General features: G+C 50.3%; 5 protein-coding genes across 5 annotated transcripts, besides 5 other annotated features; 3 read left to right on the top strand and 2 right to left on the bottom strand.

The window, feature by feature from the left end:
• Positions 1-517: 517 nt before the first annotated feature.
• Positions 518-586: a microsatellite.
• A 975-nt stretch (positions 587-1,561) lies between these two features.
• Positions 1,562-1,582: a microsatellite.
• Positions 1,583-2,627: 1,045 nt separating this feature from the next.
• Positions 2,628-3,023, top strand: ACLA_005720 (DUF2945 domain-containing protein; the record flags this gene model as incomplete). The annotated part of the gene is made up of 3 exons (XM_001273241.1): positions 2,628-2,723; positions 2,807-2,869; positions 2,955-3,023. 3 exons carry the CDS (start codon positions 2,628-2,630, stop codon positions 3,021-3,023), a joined length of 228 nt encoding a protein of 75 aa, XP_001273242.1.
• A 1,314-nt stretch (positions 3,024-4,337) lies between these two features.
• Positions 4,338-5,720, top strand: ACLA_005710 (putative lipase; the record flags this gene model as incomplete). The annotated part of the gene is made up of 1 exon (XM_001273240.1): positions 4,338-5,720. One exon carries the CDS (start codon positions 4,338-4,340, stop codon positions 5,718-5,720), a length of 1,383 nt encoding a protein of 460 aa, XP_001273241.1.
• Positions 5,721-6,742: 1,022 nt separating this feature from the next.
• On the bottom strand, positions 6,743-7,543 carry ACLA_005700 (uncharacterized protein; the record flags this gene model as incomplete). Its single annotated transcript, XM_001273239.1, has 1 exon — positions 6,743-7,543. The coding sequence occupies one exon, from the start codon at positions 7,541-7,543 to the stop codon at positions 6,743-6,745; it is 801 nt and encodes a 266-aa protein (XP_001273240.1).
• Positions 7,544-8,309: 766 nt separating this feature from the next.
• Positions 8,310-8,339: a microsatellite.
• A 613-nt stretch (positions 8,340-8,952) lies between these two features.
• Positions 8,953-8,990: a microsatellite.
• Positions 8,991-9,168: 178 nt separating this feature from the next.
• On the top strand, positions 9,169-9,885 carry ura6 (uridylate kinase ura6; the record flags this gene model as incomplete). Its single annotated transcript, XM_001273238.1, has 1 exon — positions 9,169-9,885. One exon carries the CDS (start codon positions 9,169-9,171, stop codon positions 9,883-9,885), a length of 717 nt encoding a protein of 238 aa, XP_001273239.1.
• A 648-nt stretch (positions 9,886-10,533) lies between these two features.
• On the bottom strand, positions 10,534-12,108 carry ACLA_005680 (PCI domain protein; the record flags this gene model as incomplete). The annotated part of the gene is made up of 2 exons (XM_001273237.1): positions 10,534-11,702; positions 11,862-12,108. 2 exons carry the CDS (start codon positions 12,106-12,108, stop codon positions 10,534-10,536), a joined length of 1,416 nt encoding a protein of 471 aa, XP_001273238.1.
• Positions 11,825-11,854: a microsatellite.
• Positions 12,109-12,904: the final 796 nt, after the last annotated feature.

The raw sequence follows: 12,904 nt of genomic DNA, 5'->3' as shown, positions 1-12,904 counted from the left end.
TCTGATTTCTAATGGGGGAGGAAGGTGATAATCAGCATTGGATTATCAGCCTGGTCCTGTCCATCCAAGCCCCAGTGCAGTGGTGATCAGCCATCAGAGTTACATTCCTCTGCCAGCATACGTAATCCAACCTCCTGGATGATGTCTCGGTTTTGTCATGACTGTTTCAATACTGGTGCCACCATCTGTTCCTATACACCTTCCAACATATTTTTTGGACAGAGAGAAGTCGATGAGTATGATCCTATCTATCTGCCCACCGAAATGGACATTCCTGCTGACTATTGAGTGTTGAAATGGGTGCCAGATTCCTCACTGTGGCTGGTTTTTATTTATTTATTTTTTTTCCCCTTGGTATAATTTTGCGGACAGGTGGTGAGTGGTATGTGTGACACTCCATGGGTGCAACGGTGGTAGTCACTACTCTCAAATCAGGTAATTGTAATTTTATCACCGCCGGAACTGTTGCACTCAGGGCGATGTCAGCCTTGGCTTTCTTGCTAGACAATAATATATCTAGTAGTATCTACAGAGTACTACTAGTTGTAGTAGAAGTCGTAGTAGAGTACTTAGTAGTAGTAGCAGTTATCAAGAGATTACCAATTGTTATGAGAATAAGAAAGAATCAAGGTACATCTACTCTAGCAATGTTTAATCCGAGTCGAAACAACCCTACATAAGTACATACCCACTAGGTATCTACATACCTACTGCATAGTGCATACGCTTGCAATAAAGGGATGATACACTTGCCCATTATTATTGTGACTGTGTAGCATCACTACCTCATGATTATTGTAGAGACTCATAGTATACACTGTTCTACTCCATACTCTGCCCAATTCTTCACCGTAGTCCGTACATCTGTGGCGCTGATTTGTACTACATGTCACCATCTGCCGAAGATTAGTAGTAGAAGCACGGAGATTATCTTACCTCAAATTGTCCAAGAAAAACACTCGGATTAACTCGAAGATCAATCCTAAGATCTGGTCCAACAATGGTTTCCATGAACACGGATGATAATAGACAATGACAGCGGCAATGAGATAGATACTTGACGTCCTCTTCGGATGCGGACTGGTTTCAATTGATTGTCCTTTGTATTTGAGAAATATGCAAGCCCTCAGCCACATTGAAACACACAGTGTTTGTTTGCATCCAGATCCTTTCGATCCAGCAACCTGTCCCTGTGGATCATATACCACGTGGTTCAAGTCAATAACTATCCAGGTGAATGCCAAATTGCTAACATATCCTTTATTCCTTTTGCAAGATAAAGAGAAAGCAGACGGAAACATCCGACATATATCAAGAGCAGGGTGCTCATATGTTTCAGAAAGTGATGCTCCATAGGTATCCTATCCCGTCTACCAGGGGTACCTACATACAACAAGGCTCCGAATGTAACGCCAACTTTCCCAACCCTTGCTTCAACCCTCAATCGAGGACACTGACTCGGTAGGCTGAAAGCGCCAGCTGTTCACTTTACTCCTAATTTTTTTTTTTTTCGGAACACTGAGTATTTGGCAGATATGTCTTTTAGTAGTAGTAGTTGTTAATGATGATGATGATGATGATGCTCGCCAGCCAAGAGCTCGACGACTCTCATAGTGTGCAACTATGTACTGATACTGAATCCCTCGGAAAGAGACCGATATCAGTGGAAACTGGAACCCCAATGATGGTCTGTGTGGTCGTTGTTGACCTTGACCTCACTTCAGGTTGCAACTATAATCCATTATTCTGCAGAGTGCAACATTGTGAGACAGATCAACCTGCCTACTCCTAACATTATTGAAATAGTCTGCTGCACCACAATATTGGAACTCGTCGCTGTAGATACTGCTGACTGCTCGGTACCTTCCTTTGCTGGTTGATGGACTGACACTTGACCGTATTCTTGTTGTAAGCACTATAAAGGGTAGGTATTTGTGCTATGATTATGAAAGATAGAAGCGCAGAGCATGCGATGTTGTATTGCGAGTTCAGCCAAGGATGTTTCCTGCACCCATGTTTTAGGCTTGAGGAACCATCGGCCTGACTATCTGATATCGACCATTTTTCCATGATCTGTCGTGGATCGGTTGATGGTGCTAGTCAAGTGGGCAGGTCCATACTCCATAGTAGTACTCTGTAGTACCCTTCATCGCATGAACCACGTGAGGCTGAATCATGTGATTCGCGTAGTATCTCCTTCAAGTCGAAACTCGATCTGCAAGTAAATGCCATGGGTTCTTCTATTTCCCACGCTCATATCAACAGAGTTCGAATCTGATCTTATTTAGAGCCCATAGTAATGGAATTATTTGTTTCGGTGTACACCTAAGGCAGCAGGTCCTGCGCAAAATGCCACAATATGTTGTCAACATTGCTTCTTATACTAACGAGTCCATCAGCATATCTTCATCTTCTAGGCTGGTGTCTATCCAGGGTTGAAGGGACTGCCATGCTGATATCGAATATAGGGTGACATCAACATTACCGAACTAGGACATCATAACCATTATTGCGATATATCAGCCTGTGTTGTTTTCTGTTACCTAGCCCTATCCATCCATCTATCTTCCATAGTCAGTCAGCAACGAAAACAATCACATAATATCGAGTCACACCAAGAGAGCGATATGTCAGTCGAAAGAGTCAAAGACAAAAGAGGTGAAGATATCAATGTCGGCGACGACGTGTGGACCCGGTACCGGGGCGGATCGCACGAAGGAGAGGTACCGAACCCTATCCTTTGATGATATCTCTTTTCTGCTGGGGAGATTCCCCAATCCTCTTGCTGATACATAATTCTCCTCAGGTTGAAAAGATCGTGATGGATCAGGCCGAGGCGCGCGAGGAAAATGTTGCTAATCCCCCCAAGGTACGGAGAAGCACCCTGCCTGCAGTGCTGCAGCTGTCTTGAACAAGAAAGTAAAGTGCAGAGGCTGACTATTTGCGGTGTCTAGGTCATCTTCCAGGACCAACACGGGCACAGAGTGGCGCATAATCCGAGTACCCTGCAAAAGACAGACTGACATTTCCGCTGTATATACGATCATCTGAGTTCAATGCCATTGCTTGTTATCTGCTCCACCATGGCAGCTGTCGTCACTTTTCATCGTGTCGAAGTCGACGATGCGCTGGCTATCACATGCTTTCAATAACATCCTTCTTGTTTCTCCACAAGTCCACCCTATTTTGAGTTTCTCTTCTCCAACTTGTAAGTGAGCAAATGGGGGAAATGGCTCATCAAAATGAGAGAAAGCCTTCTCTGCGGGAGGTCCGATGGGATATTGCAGCTGGTGTCATAGGGAGAGTCGCGAGGGTTCTAATGACCTGCACTCATACAACATTTCTGCTCTCATAATCAATCTTGCTTTAAGCTTACATGCATGACCGGACATTCCGAACCAAGGCTAACTCAACTGAAGATCGTTGTAACTGGTAATACTGACTGTTCACAGGTGGTCTTGGATCGTCAACCGGGGCGTGGCTCTGAAGATTATTCCAGAATCCGATGAGATTGACAAATGTCCAGTCATTTCGATGTCCTCAGTAACCAAAACACAAAAGCAAACTACACTGTTGCTGGCGAGCATCTTCAATCCACCAACGCTAATCTCTTTCCAATGCGGGGGAATACTGACCCCAGGATTGAAAAGCCCCGGCATTACCCCAGTTACAAGTGCCGACCACATGTGAAAAAATTTTGACCCATACGGAAGACTTGATTGCGCAGTTACATCCAGTTTCCCCAGGCAGTGGACCGAAAGGATGCGGGACAAAGTGTATTAGATTGGGGTAAGGATCTTTAGCATTGCGTCGAGCTGTCCTGCTGTCTTGGCGAACCTGCTTCTTGCCTCTTGGTGAAGTGATCACCTCGCGAAAACTGGAACCTCCCGTGAAGATCCACCTGAGTGAACAGGAACTTTGGAGTGGACACTAAGTAGATGGTGAATGAGGAAAGTATGCTGGCTCACTATCCTATCGCTGGCCTCAACCCCTGAATTCCTTGTGCTCAGCTTTCCCATGGACGCTAGTTTTACCTCCGGGCGCCTATCTGACTGGTCATTCTATGGTCATACGCATTTGAATAGCGGCGAATGAACGATTGAATCGCAACTTATTAACCGTGAAGATATTGATGGTAGAGTCCGAACGTGAGACATGTCAGCAAGACCGAGGCACTCCACCAGGTGGTGGAGGATGGGGATGGAGGAGAGGAGGGGAGATCGACTTCTCCATCGAAGGCAGGAGACAGGATAAATTGACCCTCTCCCCTTGAAGATGGCTCATGTTAGGCGGCCGTCTTCTTGTAGTGTTGTGCATTCAGTGTCGCCTGGGTCAAAATGAAGTGGAGTTCATTCCTGGAGGCAGCTCTCCTTTGCGGTGCGATCTTGAGCCCTGTCACTTCAGGTGCAGCTCTACCTAGTGATACAGCATCGACAGCTTCGGACCAGGGCCTCGTCTCGACCTTGTCAGCTGTGGCTAATGACCCGGCAATCAATGATACCCAGATAACCACCACCGTCTCATCAATTGTGTCTGGGATCGACGAGACCCAGCGCAAGCAGACGACCAAGGGGGATGAGTCTGTCGAAAGGGCGTTCAAGAAGCTTCAGTCCGTCTTTTCAGATGGCACACCTGATTTCCTAAGATTGGCCCGCGAGATTGTCAGGATAGGACTCGTACCTGCTGATATTCTCTCCCTTCTCAATGGGTACCTCAAGCAAGAACTCAATTCGATCAACAATCGGAACCCTGTTCTGAATAATCAAATCATCTACCCAGCCAAGGCACCAGGGGATGTTCCTTACTCTGTTGCTGAGAAAGCATTGCGAGCGGCAATCTATATCCCCAGCTCATTCGGGTATGGAAAGAACGGAAAGAAACCAGTCATCTTGGTCCCCGGAACAGCCACCCCTGCAGGCACAACATACCACTTCAGCTTCGCGAAGCTTGGAAGTGCCACCAACGTTGACGTGGTCTGGCTCAACATCCCCCAAGCCTCACTGAACGACATTCAAATCAACGCCGAGTACGTCGCTTATGCAATCAACTACATCTCGGCTCTCACAGGGTCAAACGTCGCGGTTATCTCCTGGTCCCAGGGTGGGCCTGATACCCAATGGGCCCTGAAATACTGGCCAACGACCCGAGATGTGGTTGACGATTTCATTGCCATCAGTCCCGATTTCCACGGGACAGTGGCAAGCTCGCTCGCGTGCCCGTGGCTCAAGTCTCTCCTCTGCAGTCCTGCGCTCTGGCAACAAGCTTGGGACAGCGAATTTATCAGCACGCTGCGGGCCGACGGAGGAGATTCCGCATACGTTCCCACAACCACAATCTACTCTTCGTTCGATGAGATCGTGCAGCCGATGAGCGGGAGCCAAGCGTCCGCCATTCTCGGAGATGCTCGGGCGGTTGGCGTGTCGAACAACCAAGTGCAGACGGTCTGCGGTTCCAAGCCCGCAGGGGGCATTTACACGCATGAAGGCGTGTTGTATAATCCACTCGCGTGGGCACTGGCGGTCGACGCGCTCACCCATGACGGCCCAGGCGATCCGTCACGGTTGAACCTCGATGATGTGTGTGGGCGGCTACTTCCGCCACAACTTGGATTAGACGACTTTCTCGGGACTGAAGGACTGTTGCTCGTTGGGTTGGCGGAGGCTCTTGCGTACATGCCGAAGACCCTGCGAGAACCACCCATTGCTGGCTATGCTGCTTGAACCGCAGGACGGTTGTTAGCTGAAATTTAGGTTGTGGTTCTGGAGGCTGGATGGTATAGTTTCAACTGTTTGAAGATTCTTGTCATCGCCGAATCACTGCATGCGCTCTCTGCTCTGGAGTAGGATCCATGAGTACTGCAGCTTTACGAGTCAATGTGAAGTTGTTTATGAATGTGCAACAGGTCTTGATAATGAGTCTATCAGTTCTCGGTAGAAGGTCTAGTCATAATTTCCGCGCGGCATCCTCGTATCACAGTCCCAAAGCTGTATCGAATCGGATGTGCAACTTGCCGGTGAAGCAAGAGTCGACTCTCGACAACTGAGAAGCGATAGCCTAGGTTTGGCGCGAAAATCTATAAAGACTCCATAAGGAACGGTGTGGTCGTCAGCCCAGGTTCTAGATCGTCCCTTCATCATAGAATGACCTTTGGTGCACAGGAGAAGGCTTGACCATATTCAAATACCGGTTATGGAGTCTTCAAACAATCACTGCCTACCTCCTCCTCCTGTTGGAACGAGTCGCGACGCGACGATCGAAAAGATAAGCCAAGGATACCAAGCGATGTGGATCTGCGGATAGTCGATATGGGCTTTGTTGCACTTGCCGGCATCCGGCCTATCTCCATATACTGTGTAGTTATTCAGTCGATGCTTGGATTGAACTCCTTCCAAAGTCCTGTAATTTCGCTGAAGACGCCAGTCCATTGACATTGAGCCCTTTATGATTCATTTAGCTTTAGTTTATATGGAGACATATAAGTTTTCTTCTTGATCTTGACTAAATCCTATCGTGGACCATAGCTTACATATAGTTCTAAAGTTGACCATGGAGAGAAATGATACCCCCGGGTCATATGCATTGCTTGATCACTATTGATAAGGCCTTGTCTTGTGCCATAATCCTCGATCCATGAACTGAAAGCAGATCCTCATCGTCCCTAAACAATTTACCGAATCCGCCGATCTTTATCCTTCAGTGTTGCTTCATGATACGCCACGCTGGCCAGTTACGATTCGGCAGTCTAGAAAACAAGTCGCAGAACCTTGGCCTTGACTGGTCCTGCCAATTCTCTGGCCAGTCGCTCATCTCGACGAATCTGAAAGGCTGTGTGCTTCATGATCTTTTCCTCAAGTTCACGAGCTGCCTCTGCAAGTTTGTCCTCTTGGAATCTGGGCATGTGAAGTCGGATATCGACCCAGTCCATGACCGGTCCATACCGCGCAAATGCAAGAAGGGGCAGTGACCACAATTCCCCCACTATGAGATCTATGGGCCAATCCCGTATGGACATGTCGACATGCAAGACTTTCAGTGATTTGCAATAGACCCTCAGATCATCACAGGCGTTATACCACGCCATGTCGCTCATGGCCTTCCACCAACGATTATGTAGCAGTGCAGGTTCACTGTACATAACGTGATTGAGCTCGACGTGTTGAACTGCTAGTTGCGCGTCTTGGTTGGTAATTTTAAGGAAGCGAGCAAGGGTCCGGGTAGTATTGAAGATGAACTGCGTCCTGGCATAGAACAAGCACAGCGTATCGCGGTACATGCTGCGGCATGTAAGTAGGAGCGCGAAGGGAATCGGGTAGCGCGGACTGCGGCTGTCAATTACTTGTGTGCCAGGGTTGCGAGGCCGGAGCTGGCGTTGGTAGAGGCGGTAGTGGACTCTCTTAGCATGTTTCTTCGGGTCCTTGTCCTTTAATCGCAGGACTTCAACTCTGTGAACGGTAAAGACGTGTTCGTAGATTGCCCACCGCAACTCCCCAGGAAGACGTTGGAACGGGGAGAGTCTCGGCGAAGATTTTGTGGTCATGCTCATCCTTCCTCCCCCCAAACCTATTCCTTTCGTGTAGTCATTGTTTGGGGTGCTCTGCAATCCGGAGGGACTGGGATGATTTTCCTTGACTTCGATCTGCCTAGTGTTGCTGTTTGCTAAAGGCGTGCTCAATGGTAGATGCTTGTCCCGAGTCTCCTTGACTATCGCTGTATTCTCAGCACCTCGTGTGATTGACGATGCTTGGGGCTAACTCACAGGAACGGGAGATCCTCTCTGCACTGGCAGCGTCGTGACACGGATTGGCTTTGGGGGTGTTCACTTTCTTGCTCGTGGAAGGACTCGGTTTTCCTTGGTTTGTGTGTACAGTAATCGTCTCCGACCTTCTATAGCTTGTGGTACTCTTTTTCATTCATCGTCAGCCGGTCCAGATCCAAGCAGGTCAAGACGGTACGGCCCAGCGCCCATAGGACAACGAACCTTGAAGCCATTTGTCTCTCCGCTGAGCGAAATGGTCTTTTGTCCTCTTCTGCCAGCAGTAGACTGCTTAAGATATGTGAGCTCTAACAAGTAAGCTAGAACTGGAGATGGGTTCATTCGTCTCCTTACGTTGCTTCTAGGGTACGTCTCTCCAGGGAAGCCGTTGGATTCTTTCGAATTCTGAGACTTGCTGTTTGAGCTGTAGACTCGTGTACATCTACCTTGGCCAGATTTGAGTCCACGGTCCCCTCGTTGCCCACGACTTTGCTGACCTGGAGCTGCCATTGCGAGAGGTGAGTGGATGAGATGAGGAAGGAAGATGGTGAGGACAGAGGAGAAAGAGGAGGAGGAGGAGGAGGAGAGAGCAATGAGAAATTACAGAACAGATAGTCTGATTTTACTTATATAGAAGGCACTTTGGCTGTGGTCACTCAGTACTCATAAACTTACATGCAAATCATTCACTTCATCGTTCCTATTGTTTCTGTATAGGTGAAGTGGCCCACTCTATTGTTAGGTCAGTAGTATCTGGTCATTCACAGCTCATTAGTGCATCTATCAACGCTTGCCTATTCATGATGTGATAGTGTTATTATGAAGAAAGAAGAGTAATGAAGTCATCTCTCGCCACGGTAAAGCACCACGATTGATGAGGTTGTATACGACTATTCTATAGCTTCACACTGCTTAAAGTCACTTGACATCAACACTAGTCCCAAAGCAGACATCCAGCTTCCGCAACTTTTCAGGCTGATCTCAACAGCTCTCTGTTCCTCTTTATCTTTGCTCACCAATCCCCGAGTGATCTAAAATCTCTCTACCCCGTCTCCCAAGGCATGTCGTTTTATTCTGGTGCTCTCCGGTCCAGCAGCCTCCCGACTCGAGCTCAATTGCTGTCTGTCCTACGTCCCGTGCGATCATCACCGGGACCCCACCAACACCAACCTCAGCTGCAGCATCACCGCCGCCCCTATTCCTCCCCCTCCTCCCCTCGTCCTCCTCCATCCTCCTCATCATCCCAGTCCTCCCAATACGGCCGCTCGCAATTCAAAATCCTCCCATTTGTGACCATCATCGCCATCGGTACCGGCTCCTATATCTTGCTCGTGAAACAGCGCACCGGCGTCCGCAAGCCGCACTCGGACCAATAAACCTCCTTCCTCCTTGACAACCACCCCCCAAAGACAAAAATGGCCAACACGGAGAACCCCCCCGCCATTCCTCCCCACCAGCCCACTCCACCGCTGACCTCGACAAACACCACCCCGCGCTTCTCCCCGGAGGATGTGACCGTGGTGTTCCTGCTGGGCGGCCCCGGCAGCGGCAAGGGCACGCAATCCGCCAACCTCGTGCGCGACTACGGCTTCGTGCACCTGTCCGCGGGGGACCTGCTGCGCGCCGAGCAGGTCCGCGAGGGCAGCCAGTACGGCGACCTCATCCGCACGTACATCCGCGAGGGCAAGATCGTGCCGATGGAGATCACGGTGGCGCTGCTGTCGAACGCCATGGCCGATGCGTTGGCCACAGGCTCCGTGGCCGGCGGGCCCAGCACGACGGGCCAGAAGAAGAAGGCCCGCTTCCTTGTCGACGGTTTCCCGCGCAAGCTCGACCAGGCCGTTTTCTTCGAGGACACCGTCTGTCCGTCGGAGATGACCCTCTTCCTCGACTGTCCTGAGGAGGTCATGGAGACGCGCCTGCTGAAGCGCGGCGAGACCTCCGGCCGCGATGACGATAACGCCGAGTCCATCCGCAAGCGCTTCCGTGTGTTTGTCGAGACTAGTATGCCTGTGGTGCGCGCGTTCGCGGAACAGCACAAGGTCCTGTCGGCGTCTGCTACGGGGACTGTGGATGAGGTGTACGCTCGGATCCAGGAGGGATTGGAGAAGAGGGGTATGCAGCCTATCTAAGTGGAGAAATTCACCTATTTCTTGTTTCTTTTTTTTGTTCTTTTTTCTCTGTTGTTGAGATCTGCGCCGTTGTTTGAATATATTGTGAACCGTTTCCCCCCTAAATTGTTATATAGACATTCCCCATTCCACTCTGTTTAGAAAGACAGCGATTCGTCCATAGAATACAACTCTTATCACTTCTAATGCACTAAGTGGTTTTCCTACATTACAGAGAGAAAAAGAGCATAGCATGACATGATTCGTGATTGATGATCTGGCCCAATCCTAATACTAAACTAAGATGCATCCAGACTGCCGTCTCTAAAGCAACACACAAATAGCTACCATATGAACATACTGTAGCCGGAGCAGGAGGTGGGGGGAAAGAGGAACGAGCGAGATAATTGCACCGCGCAAGAGTTAAAAAAGAGAAAAACAGGGGGGTGTCTCCTGATCCAGAATCAACGTGACAAGAAAAGAGTAGTGAAAAAAAGGAAAAAAAAAAAAAAAGGAAGAAAACGGAACACCTCGATCATTACTTTTTCCATCTTTTTTCAGCTTTTTGTATTTGCTTGCTTTCAACGGGGGGTGTCAGGATATATGAAATCTAATAATTGCCCCGTCTCCCCCAAGAACAACGAACTCCAATATTCTAGGATTTCGCGCTTATTCTGCACCTGCGACCAACTCAGTTTCCCGGGGTTGCTGTGGTTGTGAGGGCTGGGATTGCTGCTGCTGCTGCTGGTGCTGAGGGTTACGTCTCCGGTCTCCGCCCTTGCCGCCCTTCTCGCCCGACTTGCCCTGGTTGGCCTCCTCGGTAGCCGCCTGCAGGCTCTCGCGGATGAAGCGCTCGCGCTCGGCGCGGACAACGCCCAGCACGTTCTCCAGGCTGCGGCGCCAGACCATCAGGCGGCCCTGCACCTCCGCCCACTGCTTCTCGCCGAAGACGCGGTATGTGGCCCGGTGCACCAGGAACTCGGAGCGCAGCTGCGACAGCTTACCCTCGACCAGACCGGCACGGATGGTGTCGATGACCCACTTCTCAACATCCTCCGTGGGCACGCGCAGAGCCGAAGCGATGGTGGCGTAGGGCAGGGAGCGAGAGGGGGCCGAGGCGGCGATCGAAGCCAGGGTCAACAGGCGCAGCTTGTTCTGCAGAGCCTCGCCGGCATCGGCCAGAACGCCGCCGGAGATGGAGGCGAGAGGAGTGGCCGCGACGAAGTCTTCGTAGGCGTCCAGGGTGTCGGCAGTGAAGATCTCGAGCAACTCGAACAGGGAGCTGTCGCTGGTGCGAAGGGCCTGGATGGCATCGGCGGCGGTCAACGATGTGAAGTCGAATACGGCGGGGCTCTTGAGGGCGGAAGCCAGGGCCCGGACGGCCAGATCGCGCGCCTCCTTGCTCGAGGACTCGTTGGCGGGGATCGTCTGCAGAGCCTGCACAACGTGGCTCTGGGCCAGCTCGAAGTCACCGGAGGCCTGAGCGGCATCCGCGACGGCCAGGTGCAGCTTCTGGGCCTCCTCCTCATCCAACTCCCAAGCGGCCAACCAGGTGGGCAGCTGAGCGGTCAACTGGGGCTTCAGGGCCTCGAAGGCGTAGGACGAGCCGGACTGGCGAATGACGGCGACGATGGCCAGGAGAACGTGGTAGCGGCTGGAATCGGAGGAAGTGAGGGTGTTGAAGATGGTGGTCAGGATGGAGATGGCCAGCGTGGGGCCGAACTGAGGCGAGGTGGTGATGGGTTTGGCGAGATAGGTGCAGATGCGGGAGAGGAACATATCAGGGTTAGAGGCCTGGTGCACCAGATGCACAAGAAGGTTGTAGGCGGAAATGATCTCTGGAAATCATATGTCTTAGTTAGCCAAGATGAACTGGGGGGTCCTTTTTGTTTCTCCCTTCCTCTGTTGCGTCCAACCTCGTATATCTTTCTAAAACAAAAAAGAAAAAAAAAGACCATCCCACACCCACGCACACACACACACACACACAAACTCACCCTTCTCGGGAGCCGCATTCAACACGGCGGCAGCGGCCACCAGCTTCTTGAGAACTTCATCGCGTTGCTTTCGGTCGGGTTCCTCCTCAGACTGTTCTTGCTGGCGAAGGGGCTCAAGGAGAGAGGAGATTTCGGACTGCAGGCTGGAACCCTCATTTTTGCGGAGAGCATCAATGTACTGGGCGAACTCATCGGCGAGTTCAGTGAAGGTACCCTCAATGAGGAGGGTGTTGGTGGGAGCGGGCATGATGGGCGAGGGTCGAAGGGGGGAGGGAAAGAAAAGAAAAGAAGAAAAGGAGAAGAGACGGAAGATCTCGATAGGGGAAAAGAGAGGGAGAACGGGTGAGATGGGATGGCGGTGGAGAGCGAAAGAGGCTGCCAGTTAGTTATCGATAGAGGAGTTGAAGCCGAGAAGGGCGAAATTTCAGTGTGGGCAAAACTCTTGGCGAAGGAGTTTTAATGGCAGCACTCCAAACACTCTGCGGAGGCCGCAAGTATGAGAGAGAGAGAGAGAGAGTGTGTGTGTGTGTGTGTATCACCAATTGTTCTCAATAATTCAATTGATCAACCATTACTTTCATTCTCATCTTGACACTGGTATTTTTATGAAGAAAAATTGATTCTGAGCGAATTCGATGGGTTGCGCGCAGGTTGATCATCGTGACCGCGTTCGCGTCGAAGGAAGCCTTTCTTTCAAGGAATTACTACGTACTTCTTTCTTTCTACACCTCTCCCAGGTCTAATGCCGATGGATGCAATACAATCGATGAGGAATAGTCGGATGAATTAGTCAATTATGAAGCGCCAATCCCATGGCATACTGTATTTGCAGGCTTCGATTAAAGAAAGTCATGAAAAGCGTGTAATGCATGCAAAGGATCATAATATCACAAATGGCTCAATTACGAGACGAGGAACACGGGGGAATAGTACGGGATGCATGGTAATGAGCAATGCACGCCCAAACACATTGGCGCGAGAAAACAGACAAGAAAGAAGCATTAGACCGAGAGGGTTGAGGGATTAAGCCAGAGTATCTCCGT

This window comes from Aspergillus clavatus, genomic scaffold (genome assembly GCF_000002715.2).
Source record: "Aspergillus clavatus NRRL 1 1099423829797 genomic scaffold, whole genome shotgun sequence".
NCBI classification, from domain to species: Eukaryota; Fungi; Ascomycota; class Eurotiomycetes; order Eurotiales; family Aspergillaceae; genus Aspergillus; species Aspergillus clavatus.
The sequence above is the reverse complement of the archived record's forward strand: the minus strand, read 5'-3'. Positions and strand labels throughout refer to the sequence as shown.